This window comes from Tachypleus tridentatus, chromosome 6, assembly GCF_004210375.1.
Source record: "Tachypleus tridentatus isolate NWPU-2018 chromosome 6, ASM421037v1, whole genome shotgun sequence".
NCBI classification, from domain to species: domain Eukaryota; kingdom Metazoa; phylum Arthropoda; class Merostomata; order Xiphosura; family Limulidae; genus Tachypleus; species Tachypleus tridentatus.
Genome location: NC_134830.1, coordinates 28,147,291 through 28,172,354, shown reverse-complemented (window position 1 = coordinate 28,172,354; position 25,064 = coordinate 28,147,291). Strand labels below are relative to the sequence as shown.

Sequence of the window (25,064 nt, the reverse complement as noted above, 5' to 3'; positions counted from 1 at the left end):
GGATTTAAGTCTGGAGAGTTTTCAGGCCAGTCCAGTACCTTTATTCGCGTTGTACTCATGAAATTCTTCACAAGTCTCGATGTGTGGCACGGAGCCAAATCTTGCTGAAAAAATGCCAGATCCATCTGGAAATCTTTTTCAATTCTGAAATGACTGTTCTCTGCAAAACTTTGTGTACTGTGGTCCTTACATCCCGCCTTCTACGATATGTAAGCCTCCGATGCCATAGTAGCTGAAAAAGCCCCAAAACATTTTCAAGGGATGTTTTACGAACTGATTGATGTGAGATTCTCGAAGTTTCTCACTTGGAGATCTGCGAACATGCAGACTTCTTTGACCCTGTATGAAGAAACGAGTCTCGTCATTGAATAACATCTTCCTCCATTGTTCTTGCATCCAGTTCTTGTATTTAAGACCCCATTGATACCGTTTTTTCTTCATTGAGTTGGTAAGTTGTTTTCTGACTGGTCTCCTTGCCCTTCTAACGCAATTTCGAATGACGTAATATTCCTCAAAATTTCGTCATATATCCCAAAAATAGATCGACCATACTGCAAAACACAGCGAATGACGCCGTCTGTGTGAAAAAATGACTATTAAAGGAAATCAGCGAGCCTACACCGGCCGCCATGCTGAAAATATTGTAAAATTACCATTTGTTTCACTTTGCACAAAGGTGCAAGAGCAATAAAGTAACATTATTGAACCATTCAAGCGTACAATGTCACTGTGAGGGTGAAATGAAAGGTATTGTTGGTAATAAGATAATGCCTAATTTCCATATGCATGGTATTCTATGTTATGTGGATAAAGAATGTCACAATGTAGAATAACGTAATGGTTTTTTGGTACCAAGCATTTTGAGAATTAGAACATTTACTGTTTTTTTCTCTAACGTTTGAAACAATCTTGAGATGGTTTTGTACTTACCGTGTTTTATTTCTGTATTTTAAGCAGAAGACAAAATTATTTAATTGCAATTTTACCATTGTATTATCTTACATCACTTTATTTTTTTCTCAGATTAATCGAATCGGACTCCAAATCGCTGAATTCTTTAGCATCATCACATTCCAGAAAATCCTCGAACACAAGTCAGGTGTCATTTAATTCGGGAAACAGTCCACAAAGTATAGCAGCAGACGATGAGCAAGACGATGTATGGATGACCTGGGGTCAGGTAGTCAATGAATGGGGTCTTTATATCAAAAGGAAAAATTCCTATATAAAGGTAATTGCATACTGTGATTCTACAGGTTATTAATTGTGATTATAAAGGCAGTGGATTTTATTACGAATTTCGGAGTCTTCAGTTTGAACTGTCTTCCTGGTTTTGGTTTTGCTAGTCTGCCAAACTAAAGAAGCAATTTGGAAAATTTCAAAATTGAAACGTCCTGCAGTTAAAACATGTGGGTTATAATTGTAGCAGAGGGTTGTGATAGTGAAAAAAAAATAATGCTGTTTTTGTATCTTCATGACAATAAAGCAAACATAATGGGAAATTTCAAAAAATGAGTTTTATGTGTCATCAGTACTAAGTGTATAGTACGAGTATATCCAGTTCGGTTATTCATCATGATCCCTACAAACTTAACCTCAAATCTAACTGTGAAACCAAATTAGCGCGTCGTCCGTTGCGTGTCTGTTAGTACAACAACGAGAGAAATATCGGTTTGACGGGTGCACGGCTTTTTAATTTTTATGTAGCAGGCTATTTAGTTTTTGAGACGTGCATGGGTTTTCCAAGAAAAAATATGGGTTTTATTGTGTTCCTAACACGGTTTGTTAATATTCTTGTTTAGGCCTTTAAAACGTTCATATATTTCTGAAAATTAGCACTAAAGTGTTTTTTGATTGCGAACACATTTCCTAAGTTTTGAAAATTCGAGATTAAACAATATAATGGATTTAACTAGTTCCATATGAATCCATATTGACTATTGTAATCGATGTAATGGTATATCACCAAACTAGTAAAAATCTGTCATTCGATATGTATGGTGATCATATCGGAGTTTCAGATTATAAAGAAATATTAACTAAATCCGACATGTAAGCCTCCAAGTTTTAGAATTAGTTTGGAGTTAGTGTCAAAATTAACAATTGCAATAAATAATGTTTATGGTCTGTCATATTTGTTATAGCGAAGAGTTTTTTTTATGTACAACAAAGTGAAACAAATTTGATGGGTAGCGAAGTATTAAGTGATAATATACATATTTTCTTTAATATTGTTTTATATCAAAGCAAGCACGTAAATATACAGTGCAATTTATTTATAGCCCAATAATGTAATTCAGTAACATGAGTTTTAACTTCATAGTTATTTTGTGTCCGCAAGTGTGAGCTAATATTAGTTACTTTAACAATCAACGTATGCCATTGCAATGTTCGGAAAACCCTAATGTTTTAATCAATATAAGTAAACCTGGATTTTTGTAAACAATGCTCTGTCTGATATTTTGGTTGATAACGTGGGAATTACGTACGAAAGAGAGACTTTCTCACGGGTTTAACAACATTAAATTACTGAACTGTAAACCATGAAACCTGGAAGACTACAATGGCTCTTCACATATATTTCTAACAGACTACGAAATCCAAAACTGGAATACGAAATGGCAGGAAATCTTAGGGAAAAATCGGTAAAAATACTTACACGTTGGTGAGCTGGTTTCCCACTTCATTAGTTCATAAATCGCAAACAACAGCACTAGGAAATTGTTAAATTTGCCGTAGATATTCTTAAGTGGAAGATTGTGCTCCTCAATTTTTGTAATATGGAAACTGGAACAGCAATAAAAGAATGTCGAAGTTTAGGAGTAATTGTCAGGCAATTGCAAAAATGTTTGCCAATTTTATGCCTATCCGGTAGATATCCAATAAATAAACTTCAATTATTTTGAAAATGTCCTAAAGTTATTCCGACTTGAGGGGAGTGAATTCTAGCTCTAAATAACAGCAGAAAATCTGAAATTCGTCTAGTAATTCAGATAGAAATGTATTAAAGTATAAGATTTAGGAATTGAAGTAGGCTAGCATGAAGAACCGAGCTTATTAAAAGGGGGAAAAAACTTCAAAAGAAGTTTAAGTTAAGGCAAGACATTGTAATATTTATAAATCTAAATATAAAAAATACTAACTCAAAATATATTTTTTTTAAATTCTAACGTAGTTAAGTACGACGATTCGGTGTATTAGTTTTCGTTATTGTATGTTTACAAACATTTTAAGACAAATTTAACTTGTTCGCTTCGCTGCTGCTTTGCGAATATTTGGATATGTTGGATTTTAAATACCCAGAAGGGTCAGGTGCAGAAGACCTCTTCCTTCATCCCTAACTTTCATGTCAGCTTCTACTATGCTGTAGTTGTAGTGCTTTATGGCCAGAATTTAACTCGTGAAATTGGTTTTGTTTTGTTTTGAATTTCACGCAAAGCTACTCGAGAGCTATCTGCGCTAGCCGTCCCTAATTTAGCAGTGTAAGACTAGAGGGAAGGCAGCTAGTCATTACTACCCACCGCCGACTCTTAGGGTACTCTTTTACCAACTAATAGTGGGATTGATTGTACAATTATAGCGCCCCCACGGTTGAAAGGGGGCGAGCATGTTTGGTGTGACGGGGATTCGAACTCGCGACCCTCAGATTACGAGTTGAGTGCGCATGAAATCACTGTCAAAATGAATAATGAAATGCGTAGTACATCATGAATAAATCAATAGAAAGTAATCAACTTAAACAATTTGTGTAAAAGGGGGTTGTATTTCAAAATTACTTACTTACTATGTGATTTATTTTTAAATCATTTCTCTTGCTTATTCCGTAGTGTTTTGCTTAAAGAGCATATACTGTTAAAGTAGGGACTAACAAAGCTTTTTTCACTGATAATTTTATTTAGGATTTGGTGAGGAAAGGGATTCCGCATCATTTTCGTGGTATTGCCTGGCAACTGTTGTGTCATGCACAAACTTGTACAGCGAAAAATAATTATGCCGAGTACATTAAGAGTTATTCGCCTTGTGAAAAAGTCATTAGACGAGATATTGCCAGGACTTACCCTGAACACGAATTTTTTCGCGAAAAAGATGGAGTGGGTCAAGAGAGTCTTCTTAATGTTATGAAAGCTTATTCCCTTCATGATAAAGAAGTGGGTTATTGCCAAGGAAGTGCCTTTATTGTTGGATTGTTATTATTACAGGTAAGAAAACTTTAACTTATTTAAAGTAAGAGAAATTAGTTTGTATATTAATTAGCTTTACATTATTAATCAGTGAGGGGTGATGCTATTGTTTGTTTGTTTTTGTTGTCTTGAATTTCGCGCAAAACTACTCGAGAGCTGAATGAAAATCTGAATTTACAAAATACATCGCATGATTTGACATTCAGAAAATGTGTTTGGTGTTTAAAGAGAAGAAAACATATAAATGAATCAAAAAGTAAAAATTTGTATTGCACATTTCACAACAAAATACAATGAGAGAAAATAACATCAAGACCTGTCTTTTATGTAAACAGAGAAAAGCGAAGATACACCCTGAATTAATGGTTTGGTTTGTTCTGAATTTTGCACAAAGCTACTCGAGGGCTATCTGTGCTAGCCTTCCATAATTTAGCAGTGTAAGAGTAGAGGGAAGGCAGCTAGTCATCACCACTCACTGCCAACTCTTAGGCTTCTTTTTTACCAACGAATAGTGGGATTGACCGTTAAATTATAATGTCCCCACAGCTGAAAGAGCGAGCATGTTTGGTGCGACGGGGATTCGAACCCGCGACCTTCCGATTACGAGTCGAATGCTTTAATCCATGCTGGACCGGGGGGGGGAGAGAGAATGTTAGCGGGTGTTATGAACCATTTACTTGAAATGGTATTTCTGATTTGTTGAGAGTAATAGGTTAGAATCATTGTGAGTAATTTATTTTTGAAGCAGCCAGATGTGTAGTTACTGCATTTGAAAAACATCTTCACACTTAATTTAGTAAAACCTACAACAGGTTGGATGAGGCATAATAGTCAGTGTGCTGAACTACATCACAAAAGGTCCAACATTTAATATTTAAGCTTGAGTTACTCTGTTGCATATTATTTTCACTTAGTCCTTCAATATACTTAAGAGTATCTATATAGACAGTGGGTGATACTAATTGACAGCACTATCTCTGGCTAGTTCTCAGAATTGTGTGCATCTATATAAGTATCATGATTTCTTACCTGGTTGTTTATCCGATGTATCACTAAAAGTACTGTTGCTTGCTTTCTTGGATTTTTTTTTTTTTTTTTGAGATTGTTGTCTGAGAAATCAGAAGCTCAGGATGTTTGAGGAGTTAGTAACTTGCTAGTATGTAACAGATAGCAAACTAGCAAAATCTGACTTATTCATTCCTCCTGAAATTATAAGTGTCCTTCAATTGTGAACAAACAAAGCTATAAAATAGTATGAAGATAAACTGATGCTGTAAAACTGTCTTCAGTGTTTAAAACAAGGTAATTCATTGTTAAGTTAATTTCAGTTGTAAATTATTTATAGATGCCAGAAGAAGAAGCATTTGTTGTCCTGGTGAGATTAATGGAAGACTACAGGTTACGAGAAATATACAAACCTACTATGGCTGAATTAGGCTTGCGTATATACCAACTAGAGTGTATAGTCCAGGTATGGTTGTTTTTACATACTGCTAGGTAACATATTACAAGTTACAGAATATTTTCCACAATAGAAAAATCTTCTATACCATCTAACCTTTTTTCTTTGTAGTTATAGAGGGATACAGAGTGAACTAGAAATGATTCATTATTAAATAGTTATCTTTGACACTGAGTGTGAGATAGATGAAGTTATGAAAACAAAAAAGTGTGGACTTGCATTACCTACTCATGCACTTGGGATATCGTGTTCTAGATAGAAATGTTTCTTACTAAAAGTGGATCATAAGCAAAACCAATGTTTTTGACAAAGTTTGTTCATTAAAAAACACTTCTGTTTGGTATTTTTTTACTCTTAATATAGCAGCATGATGTGCCTGAAAAGAAATTATGGTATAAACAACTGGTTACATTCAAGAATGTTTAGTTTTGCAGTGTCTGCTGTAATAAATGGGTAAAATTACTTAGTGAATTTTTAATCATTAAATGTACCAACTGAACTCTTTAGAATGGGTTGAATGATTACATGTTCCAGATACACTATATTGTCTAGATAAGGATAAGTTTGTGCATAATGGGTAGACATCTAGAAAAATGTGTAAAAATATTTAATTTATTAGATGTAGTATATAATACAATTAAAGTTTTATTATTCAAGTTTAGTTACATATGAAGATTACTATTTTTTTAATTGTTAAGATAATTGATTGTAGCGTTCTGAAGTGTATACATTCCAACTAATGTGCTTTGGTATATTAGAACATATAATTGAAAAACAATGTCTCAGAACAAAACAGATGGAATTATACTCCAGATGAGGCAATTTTTGCATCACCTGGTGTGTGTAATTCCTAAAGCAGGTGATTAAATGTATCTATAAGACATAATATCAAGACTACACCTTTTTAAAATGTATGTCTAGATAATAAAAATAATTCAGCATACCATCTTATGGAATTTGGGTGAATAGTCCATGTCTAGTAAAATTCATGACGTAATTGTTGAATTTACTAACTGAGGTTGGGAGGATATATGGGACTTCCAATCCCCACCACCAAGGAGATTTTGTCATAAGTTATCAAATGGTGACACAAAATAATGGCCACTCTAGATTAATAAATAAATGTTTCATTTGAGTTTAATGGTCTAGAGACATCTATAATACATTGGAACAGTGTTGAAAATAACTTTCCTTTATACTGCTTGATCATTGTTTTATTGATTTTATTTACAGGAAATTCTACCTGAACTTCACATGCATCTCCAGTCACAAAGTTTTCACACCTCAATGTATGCATCATCCTGGTTTTTAACACTCTTCACAGCTTCTTTACCCTTCCAACTTGCTTGCAGAGTCATGGACCTTGTGCTGTCTGAAGTAAGTTTTACCATTTTTATACTTTTATTTCCTCACAGAAAATTGATGGATATAGAATTGTTGACTGATGTGTTTAATACGATAACATCATATTTTATAACATTTTAACTATTTTGTTTCTTTTCCCTGCATGTTTGTCAATTTTAATTTTTCCTTTTAGTCTCATGATTATATTTTTTGTATTTCACTTTACAGGGAATGGAAGTTGTTTTCAGAATAGCCATAGCAATACTTCAGTTATGTAAAGAAGATTTATTACAATTAGATATGGAAGGAATGTTGAAAGTGAGTCTTTTTGAAACTTAATGAAAGAAAATTATGATTCTTCACTCATATTTGAATACTTGTAATTAAAAAAACATTGAAATTTGCTTTTAAATTACTTGCTCAGATTTTGAAACTTTTAAATTGTTCTATCATATTAGATCTATAAAAAGAAAGCTAGCATTATAATGTTTTAAATTTATCAGAAGATTAAAAATTAATAAATATTCACTTTGCAGACCATTTACATTGAAGAGAGAATGCTTTTTATAGCTTTACTTTGTTAATATTGGTTATTTGCTTCAATCAGGAATTTGTGTATTATTATACTGATTTTTTTTTATTATTTCTGTGTTTCCATAGTATTTTCAGAAAGAGATGCCATCAAAATGTGAAACTGATCCTGATTATCTGATCAACATGGCTTTACAAGTCAGTTATAATAGCAGGAAAATGAAAAAGTAGGTTTATTTTTTAATCAAATAATATTAAAAAAAAACACCTATAAAGTACAATTACCTGCTATATTAATGTAATACAGTTTGATTATAAATGTAAAATATTAATTTTTAATAGTTTGTATAAACTAAATTCATTATACCCAAATAGATAAGAAACAAAACTTTTAATTTAGAACTTGAACATTTTTTGCAGATTAGAAAAAGAATATTCAGTTTTAAAGACAAAAGAACAAGAAGAAATGATAGAAATGCGGGTGAGTTAAAAAACCAATAACATTGAAATAAAGAAATATTCAAATAATGTAAAAAAATATTATAAAAATGAAAGTAGAACTCTTATCATGATTCTACATAGAAAATATAGTATATAAATTCTTGCCAAAGTAATTTTAGTTATTTTCATGAAGGGCTGTGTTTTTTTTATATGCAAAACAGAGGTTTCTTATGGCATATTAAAACTATTTAAGAGCCTCATCACGTTGCCATATCTGACCATTCTCTGATGGCCATGCATCTTGATAATAGACCTACAATACAATTTTCATTGCCCTGTTATAGGAATATCATATCAAAATTACACCACAGATCCTTGGTTAGGTTCCATAGTCCATGTAACATTGGTAGTTGTTTCCTAGCATTCAGCAAGCAACTTCACAGATGTCTTTTAATATAGTCTGAATACTTGACCACTCTGGACCTTTGATAGATATTAGGTGAGTGTTTCAATTGTACTGAATGCTACATCATGGCATGTTAGCCTCCATATTTGACAAGGGATTATATACAAAAAAAAATGGCAGATCTTTCTAGAACTGCACTAGGCAGTCTATCACCTGCCATTTTTGTGAACATCTGAGACCTTGTTGACATCTGGTCATTAGGGATTTTTGTTAAGCTACTTGTTTATGATAGCCAAGTTTATTACAGCTTCTTGAGATATTTGTTGGCTTAATTGGACAGTTCAAGTGATCCCTGCCAGAATTTTATTCAGTGGGAACTTGACTCTATTCTTCTATTTCATGTGGTGTTTAACTTAACAAATATTTATGTTGTTCTTTATGGGCTTTTAATATTTAATAATATTAATTTTTGTGTGGTATTTATAATTAAACTATAAGCAAAATATGTTTGGAGTAGTTAAATAACCAAGAACATTTTCAGTGCCATATAATTCCCAGCATCTAACTATTATTACCTGTGTAATGTGGTCACTACCACTAAAAGAATATATGGAATTGCAAGAGAATGTCTGGCAACTTTTATATCTTAGATGACATTGTTTTTCTTCAGCATTGTCCCTATCCTTTTGAAGAAATTCGTTCATAGTTAAAACAAAATGCAGGTAATGTAAATAGCTCTTTATATATAAAATATTTATCATAATTGATTTGTTTTTCAGAGATTAAGGACAGAAAATAGAACTCTCAGGCAAAGGATTGAAAACCTAGAGCAGGTAATTAATTTCATCTAGTAGCAATGATTGAAATGTTACTGCATGTTTGTTAGTTTTTACGTTGCTAAAGCTATGAAAAGATGAAACTAGAAAACTTAGAAAAATCATGTTATATAAAATAACCAATAAAGATTAGCAGCAAAAATAATGCTACATAATTTCTATGGTTAATAATAAGAAATATATCATCAATCAGTGACAACGTTTGTTATCAGTATTGTATATGGTGAAAAATTGGATATATAAAGTGATCAGTTCTCTGTTTAAGAACAAGTTGTGAGCTTTAACTTGCATTTGTATTTAGAAGCACCAGTGTTACATAGGCTGATGTTATTACTGTTTAAACAGGAAAGTACTACATTAGCTAATAAGTTGATACAAGGACAGGTTAGTCGAGCTCAGGAAGCAGAAGACAACTTTGTAATCAAGAGGGAATTAGTTGCTTTGCAGGACAAAGAAAATGCAATAAGACAAGAACTAAAAGAAGCCTACAAGCAAATTCAAGAACTACATAAGGTAGAGAATTTGCTAAGATATCTGCAAGTTAAAAATTATTTAACATTATTTCTTGTAGAATTTGGTTCTGAAGTTTTTTTTATATTTATGTATACTTAGATTTTTAAAGATATGGTAGTTCAAGAAGACTTCTTTCATGCATGCAAGTTTATGTAAGGCCCAGTGTTTCACACTTTCATTTTGTTTTTGTTATTCCAGTTAAGTCTAGTGGCACTTATTGAATAATCTACTGGTTTTCTAAATGACATAAAGGGATTCCATTGAATAGATTGTTTGGGTTTCTGAAATACATTTTATGGGCTGCTGTTCAGAACTTGACATTCAGTTACAAACGTATGTTTACATTGGTGGCAGTTTTTGATATATTGGTATATTAAAAAATATCTTATTTTTAGATTGGTTCTCAGCCTCCTTCTCTGGACATATATACAGATGACATTGTCAAGTCATTGCAGGAGGAACTTGTAGATGTAAAACTCAGGGGTGCAGAAAAAGATGATCTTGTAGAACACTTACGACAGAAAATTCAGGAGCTTGAAGAGGTTGTGCAAGTAGTTAAACATTTTGTGAAGATAAAGTGAAATACTTGGTTTTAATTCTTTAAATAAAATTGATTAATAGGTCAGAACAAACAGGGTAGAAGCTTCACTTAAGAATTGTATACGAATAAAATTTAAAAAAAAAATAAATTTAATTACTATTTAAAAGAACAATTATTAAGGTGTAGTTTTTGAACATTGGAAAAAATTAGTAAAAGAATGTTGCTTTAAGATATTAGAATTTCTTCATCTGCACTCAAGTTATAAAGAAAGGTTTCCTTTTGAACAAATAAACTGAGTAAAACTAGTTATATAATTTATTTTCTAGGCCAATAAAATACTGCGAGAAACTAAACCTGATAATTCCATTGCTAACCTACAAGAAGAGTTGATTGCCAGTAAATTGCGTGAAGCTGAGGGTCACCTGGCTATTAAGGAACTTCGACAGAAAGTTGCTGATCTCTATCTGATGTGGGAGGTGAGATGTGAAACAAGAAATCATTCCATTTTTACAGATGTAAAGTTTATTATCCTGCAGTAATTAATGTTTGACATGTAATTGTATAACTTTAATGCTGAAATTACCTAAAGAACTCAATAAAATTTCATCTTCACAAAAATGAAGAAGGCATGATGTACAAAACTGTAAACATTTGTCGTGTACTTAAGGTAAAAATTGTTTAACATACAAAAGTTTTGTATGTCAATTCACAATGTATTTATATTTACTCATAATTACTGAAATTATACAGAATCAGATTATTTCAACATGATACAGATTATTTTATGTTTCTATATAATACTTCAAATGGAAGTGCAAAAAGGGCATTTTAAATTGTAATGACTTAAACAGAGCACTTCAAACATTTCTTATTATCTTAAATTAAGTAAAATATGAAAGTGCCCGAGACCCTCATTTTACAATCTGACAAGGTGAAATTAGCATACCTACTGGGAAACAAAATATGGCTTTTAAAATAAGGTGTTAAAATGTAAATACTTATTTATTAGGTGGTGAGTCAATTGGCTAATACTGTGTAATTTATTCCATTAAGAAATAGTGAATTATCACTTTTTTTAATGGGTATCATTTACTGAACCTCCTGCTTTCTTTCATACTGCCACTCACACAGTATTCATTTATTTTATTGAAATATTTTGCAAGTTTTTTGTTTATGTATTTATGATGCCACTTTGCAAATGTTCTTTGCAACCTGAATCATTTGATGCAAACATTATCAGAGCCTTGCTGTTGGAAACCACAGTGTTAGATGTTTTTAATAAGTACAACTATTTGTGCTGCAATGCTTGATGTCACAGTGCTTTTAAACAAATATTAAACAGAATTTGTTTTGTGTTTGTGTTGATGTGAACAAAACTGAATTTTCATGGGTGAATACTTTATTCCAGACACATCTAACTGAATCAAAAACCAACTGCTCCTCACCCTCTAAAAAACAGGAGAAAACATTGCTTGCTCAGTTACAGGAAGATTTGCTTTCAGCAAAACTTCATGAAACAGATGCTACAGCAGAACTGAAGGAACTGAGGCAGAAAATTATGGAACTAGAAACACAGGTTGGCAAAATTCATTTCATGGCTTTCAGATGAAAAAAATAATAAAAGAATTATCTTTTGGATATACTTTTCAATCTTAAGTATGCAAAGCATTGAATATGTTAAGTTGAATTTTATTTTTTATTTTGCAAATCAATGTAATTTATATGCTAATAGAACTGATTAAGAACTTGAAGCCAGATTTGTCAGTGTTGAGGCCTGTTTTAGAACTTTACAATAACAGGCATAAAACCTTAAACAATAATTACATTCGACTACAGAAAGTTATAAAATGCTGTAAATGTCTGAAATTGTTGAATATAATTGTTTCAAGATACTTAAGTTTGCATTGGGGATGCACACATCATAGGGTATTGATTAAAAATGTTTTTACCTGTATTTTAACTTAAATTATTAATATTAGGTGGATTTGTGATTATAATAATTATTTAATTTATTATTACGGTTATTATGACTATTTAAAATATTAAGATTATTATAAATTCTTATCAACACTGTGTTGAATTTAGCATGACATAGTGGACAACATGCCAGGACTATAAATATGGGAGTTCTTGATTTGTTCCATTGCTCTAAAAATCATGCTCTGTGCATTGGTGCCATGGGTGTACTATAGAAGTAATCATCATATCCAACAATTTTGTCAAATAGTTGTTGACTTTCTACCTTCCCAAAGCTCAAAATTTGGGATTATGCATAGGTTTGTTTACATTTATAAAACAAACACTCCATGTCAATTAAGTATTGCTATGCAAGAAATATACACCTGATGCTTAAGAAATATTCTATTTAATTTTAAGTTTTGAAGATATTGGGTTTTAAGAGTTTAATTATAACTGCAAATGTCATGAAAAATTTGTTAATTTTAAACTTTTACCATTTTGAAAAATGTTCAAATTTTGTACAAAGTTAAGAAACTAAAGAAAAATTTGCACTTGTAAAGTGTGCCTGTCAACAGTAATACTATAATGTATGCTATATAAAAAATTTAGGAAACTTGGGAAATAAGGTTGAGGAAATTGAAAAATTATCCTAAAACTTAGTCAGATAAAATTATGCCCCCCCCCCATCCTTGTTAAATATATCAAAACCTATACATGCTTACAAATAATAATGCTTAATTATGTTAATTATTAGTTTAATATAATTTTTGCTAGTTACAGTATTTTTATTTTAATCTGGTGATAACTTGTACTTTGTAGGTTAGATTAAATATTCTTTTTAGTTTTTATAACCACTTTAAAAGCTTAAGTTGTGTTAATTATACAAAACTAAAAGAAATATTGAAATATCAGCATAATGTATACACACACATTTAAGCTGTAGAAGTATGGGTAGTAAACTTTGGAAATTAATGTGGTCATTCTGCAAGGGTTAGATAGTTCAATATGCATTTAAATTTTGATAAATTTATTTGAATAATTGTTTAATGGGAATCTTAATGATTGAGCTGTAACTGATTTTAAACCATTTGATGTAAAATGAGATGAAACAACCTTTGAAAACACTTAAATTGAAAAATATGGAAATGTCAAGTCTCTTAAAGAAATGTTATGTAGAAATTTGTATTTAGAGTAGTGCAGGATGAGTCTTTATTTTGAAAGATTTCACCATGTACTGAAAATAAGATTATTTCCTTTTAACAGTGAGTTCACATTACTTTTTAATTGAAAGTACTTACAGATTTGTGGAAGATAAATGTATTTCTCTGTGCCACAGAACCAAGTAAGTCTGAATCAGGTGCGACGCCAAGTAGAAGAAGTGGAGAAATTAGAGGGAAAATTGGAAACAGTAGTGGCAGAAAAAAGTGATCTTCAGAACCAGTTAAAGGAAGAACAAAGAAAGAACCTAGACTTGCATTCACAGGTTGACACTACATAAATTAACATGTTAATAGTTAAATTATGGTTAGAATGTGTGATTTTTCAAGTTTAGTGGGTTTATAACATGTATAAGCAGGAAAAGATAGTTAGAAAATATGGATATTCCAGAATTAAAAAGCTGACCAATATTTATTTGGTTAAGTTAATGCTACTTTAATAATTTCACATACTATTCAGTTATTTCTAAGCACTAAGGACAGAGGCCTGTTGTTTTTTTAATAACTGAGTTTTCCATAATTCGGCTACTTATATTTTTTAACTATTATCTCTATCATGTAATCTTTTACAAATTGGGAATAGAAAAAAGTTGAGTCAAATTATCATTTCATTTATCGCAATGAAAAGTTTTGTGTTTTAGGTTCTAGAATGAATAAGATTCTCACATCTCAATTGGTCTAGAGAAATCTATAGCCAATTATTGTCAGTATTTTGAGCATGACAAAATATGACCAGGGTTCAATGAAAATTTGTCACTTATGTAAAAGTAATGTGATGTTTTTGTGAAATATATACTTGATGGAGAAAACTGGATACTATTTTTAATTCAGCATACAAGAATTACTGTATAACCTGTAAAAGTTTCAAGACCACAAAACCATTGCAAATCTGTTTAATTGAGCACTATGTTGAACCATTACAGCATAGTTGTAAGTATCTAAATGGAGATGTTTGTGCTTGATGTTACTAAGAGTAAGATATATTAAGCATCTCTTGATGGTTCATGTCTATTTAATTCAGTTTATTTAAGTCCAGCTTCTTTTGTAATGCTGTTACTGTGTAAAAAAATCTTTTGTGTTCAGAATCTACTAGTGATTAAGGTTTGCAATGTACTTTATATATTGCAAAGAAGTGATGAAAATTGTCTGTTATTTTTAGCCTTCAGTGTGTCAGATAATCATCACAATACTAGTGAATAATTGTGTAGACAAATTGATTCAGTTGAAAATAATTCTTTAGTGTGAAAACCACAAGGTAATGTTGTTCTCATCAGGTATGATTTAATACGTTTTTAAAGTATTATAATATATGAAATTGCAGCACTTGTGTCAGTTTATTTTTATCCAGATTCCACATATTTATTACTACATTATTTAAAAGTCTCGGTGGTTATGGTAACATAAGATAGTGATGTTCCTCCTTTAAACAAAAAATATGATAAGTTATGGTGTGGCCAGAAGCTTGTCAGAATGTAAAAATGTTAAAAAGAAAATGAGTCTGTTCAAATATAAATTAAATGGAATGCAATGCACTTGCCTATACTTCAACATAAGAGTAGAAAATAAACATTTATCACAGGTGACAATATATATCATGATGCTACACTTGAGTGCAACACTTAATAATAATAATAATTATTATTATTACTGATTTTGGTTTTTTTTACTCTGTATCATGACTAATTATATATCAAAATAAATTTCCATTGTAAGAGAAAGATTGGAACCAATAAAACTTAACATACGACAAACTACAGTGTTTCTTATACACTTCTCAGCATGTGTTGTCAAATTGATTATGCTGTAAATTTTAATTCTCAGATGAAGGAAGAACGGGTTATGTCAAGGATTCGGGAAGTTGAACAAACTCAAATCATAGCAGAACTGAAGCAGAAGGTTTCGTCTTTAGAGATCAAAGTAATTATATTTTGTTTTATCAGGACATCTAGAAAGGATAGATGAAATTATTTGGTGTTTTTATGGATTTCACTCCCACTATATGAAAAGTTAGACTATAAGAGCTTAAAATTTAGCACTTTGGGATGTTTTTTTTTTTTAGGCTTAATTGTGTCTAAATCTTTATTGGGAAATAAGGTTTTTATCTCTGGTTGATAAACTGTTTGCTAACACATTTTGTTAATATTAAAAATTCCTTTTGTAGCATTGTATTAGTTTAGTGTTTCCCAAACTTTTGAGTTCTAAAACTATTAGTAGAACCCATAAGAAAGATTTTAATATTAGAAAGTCAAATTGTAAAACATTATCTTTGTACAATAAGTAACTACATGCACAAATAAATTTATAAAACTTGTGTATGTGTGTATATAAAAATTGAAGAAAACACTAATCCTAATTTCATAGCATGTAAACATTCTTAAAATATTTTAAAAGTTTTCTATTTTAATAAGAATAGTTTAATTGCTTCTTTTCCTCAACTCTTTAATATTGGAAGTGATGCTGGATCCCTGGATTCTCATATCAGGTGCAGCATTCAATTTGTCCCTGTATTTTGTTTTTGTTGCAATATAGTAGGAGAATACAGTTTCTTACAGGTAGCAAAGGAAAGAAGCTAACAAACTGCACGTTTAACTACAGTTGGGTACTGGTGAATTGGGCTACTCCAAAATTAATTAAGAAGCTTGCAGAAGCTTTGCTTTAGTGTAGAATTGGTAACTGTTAACCTATTCTGTTTTAATTTTGCACCGATGAGCCAACTAGCTTACATGTCGGTGAAAATGGACTATGCACCTATTTGATGGAGGAAATTATTGAACCAAGTTAAGGCACTGTGTAATGTCACTGAAAACATTTTCATCATGGATAGAATTAATTTTGGTGATAAAATTATTTAATGTTGACGCAATCGAAATTCTTGTTTTCTGTGTATGAACTCCAAAATGCTAATTTGTGCAACAATAATGAATTTTCATCTTTTTGCAGTAAAAATGATGACATCCTTTCCTTGCAGCAACAAATACACTTCATTTAGCTTTTTAAAGATACCTGCAAAACACATGAGCCTCAGAAGCCACATGGTATTTGAGTCTCATAGTCAAAATTGATCCACATAAAATTCCAGTACTTTTCACAAAAATCTCAGAAGCACTTTGACTCCTAAGAATTACCTCACCTTTTTGCTTGTCTTTGAAGAACACTGGCTACTGGTGCATCCTGGGACCAAAGTTTTGATCTGGGTTACAGGACCTGCTATTTTGCCAACCATTTCTCTGGTACCATAACTACAGACATCAACACATCTTTTCCCAACTTATTTTATATATTTTCATGAAGTTAATGCAGTTTAATATTTCTTGACCAGTTGTGTTGCTTTACAAACATCCAATTAAAAGCAGATCCTCAAGAGTTATCAAACATGTAATGCACAAATACCAGCAGTACTGCAAGCTGCAACACATGTGAACTGAACTAGCCATAATGAATATACATTGTAAGATGTCAGTTGGGAAACTAGCACATTTTTGATGTTGACAGCAAGATTAATTTGATGGACAAAAGTATTTTGACAGCTGTAATGCCTCATTTATCGTACATTTTTTTTTTAATATAGCAGAAACTTTACAATATCTTTCACACAAGGTTTAATGAAGTTTTCTCCAATCATATGTGCTCTTCTAGCATACTTAATGTGGTAACTTGATTTGCAAGATGGCTTTATTGTGTTTTTTCATTGTTTTTGACAGTTTTTAACATCTAGGTTTTACAGTCTGTAAATACATTAACAATTCTCTTGAAAAACTTTATATTGAGAATGATTGATTTCTAAATGCTGGTACAGGTTAGCAGGTGCCATAGAACTATTGGATAATATTTTAGTGCACATAATGCACTGTGCTTCAGGGAAATGTTTTTGCAGTAGAGTGTTGCAATGGTCCACCTTTAGCTGCAGTCAGTATATTGGAAGAACTTATTTTCCACTGTAAGGTTCTTTCTTTTATTAACTGATCTGTATTTAAGTGGTATCAATATGTTAAATTATTAATTTTGTAAAGTTACAAAATATTCGTATACTCAAGACTATAACTACTGACTAATTTGCAGCATGTCATCATATGTTTTTTGTTTCGTTTTTTTTTCAGAATTACATTAAAAAACTTTAGCAGCTATACTAAAGCCTTAACAGTTGGAGTCAGCTACAATTCTTGGGCACTTGTGTAAAACGTAAATATATAAATGCAGTTAAATACAAAACCTTTATTAGATTACACAATAAAAATTTCTGAAACTGATCTACAGTGTCATTACACTTGACATGTTTTGATGATCATTAATTCATTTTCAGGATGATATTGTACAAGTAAAGAAAAATTTTGAAAAGAAAGTAAATGTAGGGATTGCATTTAAATTGTCATTACATAATAGCATTTAGAAAAGGCACTTACAATAGTAGAATGTTAACAGAAACAAAAAAGGATGAATTCAACTGTGACTGAATAATTGTTAATTCTTACCTGTGTTGTCATGTAAAGATGAGACAAATGCCATCCCAGCTGTAGTTTGCATTGATTTTGAAGGATTAATACTAGCCATCCCTACATTAATTTCCATTTTTTTTAAGTTTATTTGCTTGTTTTTCTAACTGTGTTTCAGTGGACTCCTGATTTTTTAATAGCTATTAGTAGTTATTAATACTTAGTTTTAAATGTATCATTTTTTATGTCACCTTTAGTGAAATTGGTTGATGCCATTGTTTTTGAGTTATGTAAAAAAAAAGAAGCAAAAGACAGAACAAGAAATTCAAACTTTTTGCTATGATATGAGATATTTAAAATATTATTTAGATGAATAATTTGAGCCATCCATGCCTGATTAAGAATTATGGACTAATCTTCTGCACTCCATGCACATGTGGTCCTTAGAAGCTTAAAATATGATAAGACTTGAAGGAAATCAGTTTTAATGCTATACAGTATCTGGTAATAACTTACGTAGGTAAGGGTCTTTTCCCATGATCCTTTTAAAACATAATTTGCTAGGATACTGTGTAATATAATTATTTTCCTTCATGGCTTATTCTTTTGTCTCTGTTAACCACACGTGGATGAAGCAAGCAGTTTGAATCTTTTAGATTCAAGACTGTTCTTTCTTATCATTTTAAATTTGGAATAATGCATTTAATATTTGATGTTAGCATAAAACAACTTCAGGCTTTTGCAGTAAATATATTAAAACTGCACTATATAATTTGATAACTGGATTACAACATCTGTCTTTCAGAACCAAGAAATAGTAACTGCTGATCGACTATCTTCAGGAGCAGAAAGTGATGACTTTAAGGATCTCCATGATCAACTAGCAGACCTAAAAGCTGAGGTTAGCATTTAAAATATATTAACGTATTAGTAACGTTTGTATTTTAAACTAAAAATAAAGCCTAAATATGATTACTGGGTTTAGTAATCCATAATTTCAATCATTTAATGTACTTATTTATAGATTTTGTACAGAGACAAATTACTGCAAAATAGAAAAAACAGTACATAAGTACTATTACAGTGAGTAGTGTTTCAAGTTATATTTTTTTGTAATAGGTTTCTATACTTTGCTGATAGATATATTAAAGAAGTTTGGTTCAGTTATTATGCTAAATTAGCACGTAAATAAAACAGCTATTTGTAACTAGCATACATTTTCTGTTGAAGGTAAGAAAAAAAATTAATTACTCGTGTATTTATGTTAGTTCGTGCTAAAGTCAACTTTGAGTTAGCACCAGGTGGAAGTCATCCTTCCAGTAGTAAACTATGCCAAACCTGTGTGATCATACAGGAAATTAATAAATGTTCCCAATAAAGACAACTAAAAAGCAGTTCAGAATCATTAAACCCATAACCTGCTCTACAAAAACGTTAGTTACTTTGTCTAGTGCTGAAAATACAACTTCCAACATGTAAGTCAAACCAAAATAATAGTGTAGTGGTATTTCAATAACTGCAAGTCACTAATGAAAACAAATTTCCATTAGTAAAACACTTACCTACCTGGACATTCTCTTAGACATTAAACTGGTGAATATATAGACAAACCAATACATCTCACAGAAACAGGGAAATTTTGTAAGCTGACTGGATAGCACTATTAAATACTTAACACCAAATAATATCAGTCTCAATCCTGGGATTCTTGATGATGAGAAACCCACTTGAAATAAAGATGTATCTCAGAACAGCTGTTATGGGTATTAACACTTATTGATGAGGAGAGAACAATGTTTTGACCCTCCTAGGTCATTTAACCTTCTTAACCTGAATATGATCTAGAAAGGTCAAAACGTTGTCAAAATAATCCTGGGATTGTTGACCTTTGTATGTCTCTGAAGAGATTTTCAAAATGATTGGTATGGGTTTATAGTTCAGATGAAAATATCTGTATCACATTTGAATTTGAGAATTTGGTTATTTTTGTAACCACAGTGTAGATTGAAAGACTAAAGATGATATGGTTCACTTCAAAATAAAAGTTTAAAAACTGAGTTTGTTAGTACTGATACTGTAGTAATTCTAGGTACTAATATAAAGACATTAAGTATGTTGAGGTATCAATGTTGTTTTTTTTTTAAATTTCAGCATATTTCACATAATATACTTACCTTAATGTGTTAAAATATTCACCAAATACACTTATGGAATATTTGAACAATATCTATTGAACACCAATGTATAAAAGAATTTTGTAACAAATACTTGATATTAATTTTTGAAATAACTAAAGAAAACAATTAATTCAGTCAATATTTTAATAGTTAGTACCTTAGTACCACTGCATTTGTTATGGACAAAAAATAGTGGATAAAACAATTCTTCATGAGTCGTGCAAGTGCAACCTCATTCTGTAAGATCATATAAGTGACTATATGTTTAACTAGATCATATATAGACAAAAACATTGGTATGAAATTCACACCCTAGCAAGGTGACAGATTATTAAAAACAAAAAAGTCAAAATGTATACAGTACATTTATTGAATTTATTTTGTATAACTGAAAAACATCTGGAACAAAAGTACAGTTTTAATCACTAGGAAATAATGTAAATATATGAAAGATAACAAAGCTCAGGAAAAGTGACATCTCTAAATAAGAACCACTTATAAATAAACAATAGTTAATATAAATGAAAACCCACCATCAGAGGTTAATACTCTTGATTTTATTAACTACTAGGTGATGCGATTGGAAACCCAAAACCGAAGGCTAATATCTACAGTGGCTCTTCAGAACTTGCGTCAAAATAGCAATGGTGTTAAAACTTGTAACTTTTCAGAAGAGTCTCTTAGACATGTAAATAGCCTATTGGAATTAGCTGTTGGTAGAAATAATAAAGCTGGAGATGATGCATTGAGTGACCAAATACTGCATTTTGGGAGGGAGTCAAACCACCTGACCAGTAAAGACCTGTTTAAGAATAGTAAATTAAATGGAGAACATTGAACCATGTGATGAGTGTTACAAGTCAGGGCATTGACCCTGTATTATTGACTATAAAACAATAAAAACAAAAACAACACTGCCTTGGTTTTAATTACAGAAAGTTGTATATGTTGATTGTTTAAAGTTATATAAGAGTTGAAAGAAATGCTTCATTTATCACATTGTAAATTTTTTGCAAATAAACTACAATTATAAGTGAAATATCTAATTTTGTAGTAGTAAAATAAGTAACTTACAAATTTATCATTTATAATAGTGAACTGCCACTAGGAATTACACGTTAACAAAAACAAAAGAAAATATGTGCATTAGTGTTGTGTAATAAAATCGTAAACTGAAAAACAAACATCTTAAATGACAAATCATTGGAAAACAGCATTTGTAATCTAAGGTGCAAATCAAAAATCATAAAGTTCAGGATTTGTTTTAAAGCATGCATCCAAATATGTTGTAACATGTTTTTATTTCTTGTTTTTTATATAGTTTTGTTTTACCCATTTGCTTCTACATAACAAATCATAAAACTGGTTTCCCTTATCTAATAATATATTTTATAAAAATTGCTTAATGACGTGTAGGCTTAAAAATTAAAAACATTGAAAGATGTTCAGTTATTTGTGAAATTTACATTAATATTGTTTGATTCTGATGTATAGAACGTTTTGTAAAGAAGGTATTTATTCTTTTGGATTAGTTGTTTATGCATATTAATAATTAGTGTTAATTTTTAAAATTAATAATAAAATTGTTGAAGTATTATTAAAAACCTATTTTATAAACTTAATTATTAATTTATTGTGTTTAATATTAGGAAATAAAATATTGAAGGTTGCAAACGTAGACAGAAGGCTTAGGAGATAAAATATAAAATTGATTTCTGTAAAATTACCTTTTGTAGTTGAGTAACAAAGTTTTTTATATTGTCTCATTTTAAATAATATCATTAAACAATATACAAGTATGAAGTTATTTTGATGTTCAAGAAAATTATTTTGAAAATCACTTGTACAAATATTTTGTGGATCAGTGTGCAATAAGTAGGTAATATAGCAAATGTTTGAGAAACTGATATCTGTGTCACAGATTTTCTAACACACAAGGTAATAGATGTAGTTCCTAAATTATTTTTAAAGAAAGTTTATAGATATAAATTAGAATTCCAGCTATACTTGTGCTTTCACTTTGTTATAAACTTAACAATGTACTTCCATTACCTTCCTCAACAGTAAGTACTAAAGAAACTCGTACTTTAATTACCTTTCTAACTTACGAATTAAATATTAAGGTACTTTTGATGGTATGGATAATTAGGTAAACTTTATAGAAGGCCAGTGTAAAACTTTACTAGCATTATAGTTTCTTTTGTTTTTAAACCTAAATTATGTTGTAAGAAGAAACAACTTTAACAAACTTTTATCAATATTCCATTTGAAGCTGACTGACTAACTTGAATGAAAAATTTTGGGTAAAAAATAAGTCATACTTTATGTATACATATTAAGTTAGATTTCAGGTATATATATATCAATGTTGGTGAAATCATTATGTTCGTAATTTTTTCTGTGTTTAAAAAATAAAAACAGGTTCAAGAAGTAATCTTTACATAATAAATATTCTGTATTAAGTAAAGTAAATACTAGTGATGATCATAAGTAATAGTATAGAAAGTTGCTAGAAGCTGATGGGTGCGGATGTTAAGAAACTGACTTTAGTTGAAATCTGAGGGATGATAGAAGAAGAAAAAAATGCTGAGACCACATAAATCACAGAACTGTTTGTGATAAGATTGTCACACTTGTATATCGGAATATCATAAACGAAGATATCTTGCATTGTGTTATTTCTGTCTTATTGGTGTGCAGTGATGTATATATCCAAATATGATTGAGTCTGTAATATATGTTATGGATGCAGGGTTATGGTTGAGTTTTAAAGATTAAGGTACTCAGCTTGTTCAATTTTTATTATAATTATTTTTGGTTAAATTCTTTTAATACGGTGGGTGAGGTGATAGGGGTCCATAGAGCCTAAATTGTACATATGCTGAATTTACATCTTGCAAATGTTTGGCTCAAAAACAACAAAAACTAAGTAATTATAGTGGAATATAATTTGCTACAATCTCATTGTATAACCAGTTGCACGTTTGCTAAACAATCTTAGACTGTAATAGAGCAACTTGTATAGTACCAATTATTTCTGGTAAAAAAAATCGTCATGATTTTTACTTTTACATTTTTTTATTAATTGTTGTAAATACTTTATATATTAGTTTTTCACAAAATCATTTTGAATTATTTGTATCTTTTTCTTTAAATTTTTTTATTAAAGCTTTATTTCATCAGTATCTGATTTGCATTGTTCTAAGGTAATGACTAACTGCACTTTTAATAAATACCATGTTTTATCAGTAGAGCAGAAGTATTGAGAAAATTATGTATTAAGCCAATTAAGTAACTAACTTAATTTTTGTCTTTGTTAATTATTAAAAGTATCTCCTGTCCCTGTCGTTCTAACAGTTGAGTACAAATCAGTGTAGTGATTTCTATTTGGAGATTTTTGTTTTCCCTCATGTCAGCTTCCTCTGCTGTGTTTTGTAATACCTGCCAACTTAGTTCTGTAATGGAAATGTGTATATGAACTGTTACAATTCACTGTTGAAATTAATGTCAGAATGCCATATAAAATGATTTAAATGTTTCTGAGATTTGAATGTTTAACAAGTATCTTGGCAAAAAATAAAAAATAAAAAAATCGTTAAATGAGGCGTTATTAGTAACGTTTCTCAGAAATGAGTTTTTGTCAAAATTTAGAGTATAAAGAGAACTTAAACATTATACCTCCAATTTTAATGGTATTAGAATACATGTTAGAAAATGAACTTAAAAACAATCATTAATTAGAAGAGTTCCTATAAAATATTTATAATAAATATTGATTTATTTCTGTGTATCACAAGATACGAGAAATAAGTTTTGTTTGGAGAAGAAGCTGATTATTGGCTTATTTATTACAATCCAAACTTCACAATTTTTTTATTTTTGTAAATCATACTAAGTTATTCTCCAAAAATGTCAATTTTTTTTTTTCCATTTGACATAATTAACATTTTACATGTTGTGGGAAAAGTGTAATTCAAATTATTTCAAAAAATTAACCATCTTTACGATGTTTAATTTCATGATAAAAAAATTGTATTTTTCCTGTGTGAACACTATTTGAATGTGAAAATGTTTCATATGTATACATACAATACTTAATATTGAACTAATGGAGAAGATAGCTAAGTAATATGAGACTATATAAAGGCTATAAAAATACAGGTTTTATAAATATATATATAAAGAATAAATAAGCGCGTGTATTGCAGCACGTTTTGTTTGTTTTTATCCTCGTGCCTTATTGATAACGTATGCTGAGAATAATTTGCAGCACTCGCACTTCGTAGATCTACATATAAATCTGTTTGTGTTAGCGTGTGATCCGTCTTTATTAAAAGCACTACAAACTGGTGTGGTTATTTATCTGTGATAGGACTGTTATGCAACAAGAAATGTAGTTATTGTAATAATAAGTGACCTTGTGTAATTTCATTGTTCAGTTGTATATTTGTAACCAGTGACTGTGTCGTTATATTGATATGACGGTGGCCTTAGAGAACATATTTGTATAACCACTTTGCAAAACTTTTACTCAGTTTTGTACATTGTTTGGCATTGTATAAAATATTTATTTCAAGAATTCTGACTAGAGTGAAATATTTTTAATTATAGTATACAGGGGTTGAGTAGATGTTAAAATTATTTTGAAGCCCACACCATGTCACATGGTCATACTCAATGCACTGAATCGTGACACTAACCGTGTAATATAATTTCTACTGCAAAATGTTCTGTTATAAGGCTGTCATCTCCAAAGTGCGTTCTTTTCGCTGCATGTTTTCAATAAGCCACCTAGCTTACAAGAATGACTGTTTCCCCATACCCATTTTAAACAGTCCAATTACCCAGAAATCCATAGGTGCTGTCTCACGAGTTCACCAGTGCCTTTTGAACCCCCTCTTTCCTTCTACAGCTGTTTCAGATATACATCATTTGAATGGATATTATGTTGAAACAAACCCTATCGCTTTTTTCGGGTAAAGATTATCTTCTATTATGTTGCCCGTGATAGGTGGTAGGCTACTCC

The 25,064-nt window shown here is 30.5% G+C and overlaps 2 protein-coding genes across 8 annotated transcripts in view; one reads left to right on the top strand and one right to left on the bottom strand.

The window, feature by feature from the left end:
* LOC143252145 (ecotropic viral integration site 5 ortholog-like) overlaps positions 1 to 24,617 on the top strand; it is an 86,693-nt gene extending 62,076 nt beyond the window's left edge. For all 7 annotated transcript variants that reach the window (XM_076503836.1, XM_076503838.1, XM_076503837.1 and 4 more), the window contains 16 exons: positions 1,024 to 1,231; positions 3,900 to 4,199; positions 5,527 to 5,652; positions 6,877 to 7,020; positions 7,216 to 7,305; positions 7,648 to 7,745; positions 7,939 to 7,999; positions 9,145 to 9,198; positions 9,547 to 9,714; positions 10,110 to 10,256; positions 10,582 to 10,731; positions 11,664 to 11,831; positions 13,551 to 13,697; positions 15,253 to 15,348; positions 18,667 to 18,762; positions 20,610 to 24,617. In XM_076503836.1, the coding sequence (XP_076359951.1) occupies positions 1,024 to 1,231; positions 3,900 to 4,199; positions 5,527 to 5,652; positions 6,877 to 7,020; positions 7,216 to 7,305; positions 7,648 to 7,745; positions 7,939 to 7,999; positions 9,145 to 9,198; positions 9,547 to 9,714; positions 10,110 to 10,256; positions 10,582 to 10,731; positions 11,664 to 11,831; positions 13,551 to 13,697; positions 15,253 to 15,348; positions 18,667 to 18,762; positions 20,610 to 20,876 (2,320 nt within the window). In that variant the 3' untranslated portion in view covers positions 20,877 to 24,617. The remainder of the gene's footprint in view (positions 1 to 1,023; positions 1,232 to 3,899; positions 4,200 to 5,526; positions 5,653 to 6,876; positions 7,021 to 7,215; positions 7,306 to 7,647; positions 7,746 to 7,938; positions 8,000 to 9,144; positions 9,199 to 9,546; positions 9,715 to 10,109; positions 10,257 to 10,581; positions 10,732 to 11,663; positions 11,832 to 13,550; positions 13,698 to 15,252; positions 15,349 to 18,666; positions 18,763 to 20,609) is intronic.
* The window catches only part of LOC143252147 (protein ROP-like), a 45,083-nt gene continuing 40,745 nt past the window's right edge, over positions 20,727 to 25,064 (bottom strand). The window contains exon 17 of the transcript XR_013028858.1: positions 20,727 to 20,840. The gene's annotated coding sequence lies outside the window, so the exon portion shown is untranslated. The remainder of the gene's footprint in view (positions 20,841 to 25,064) is intronic.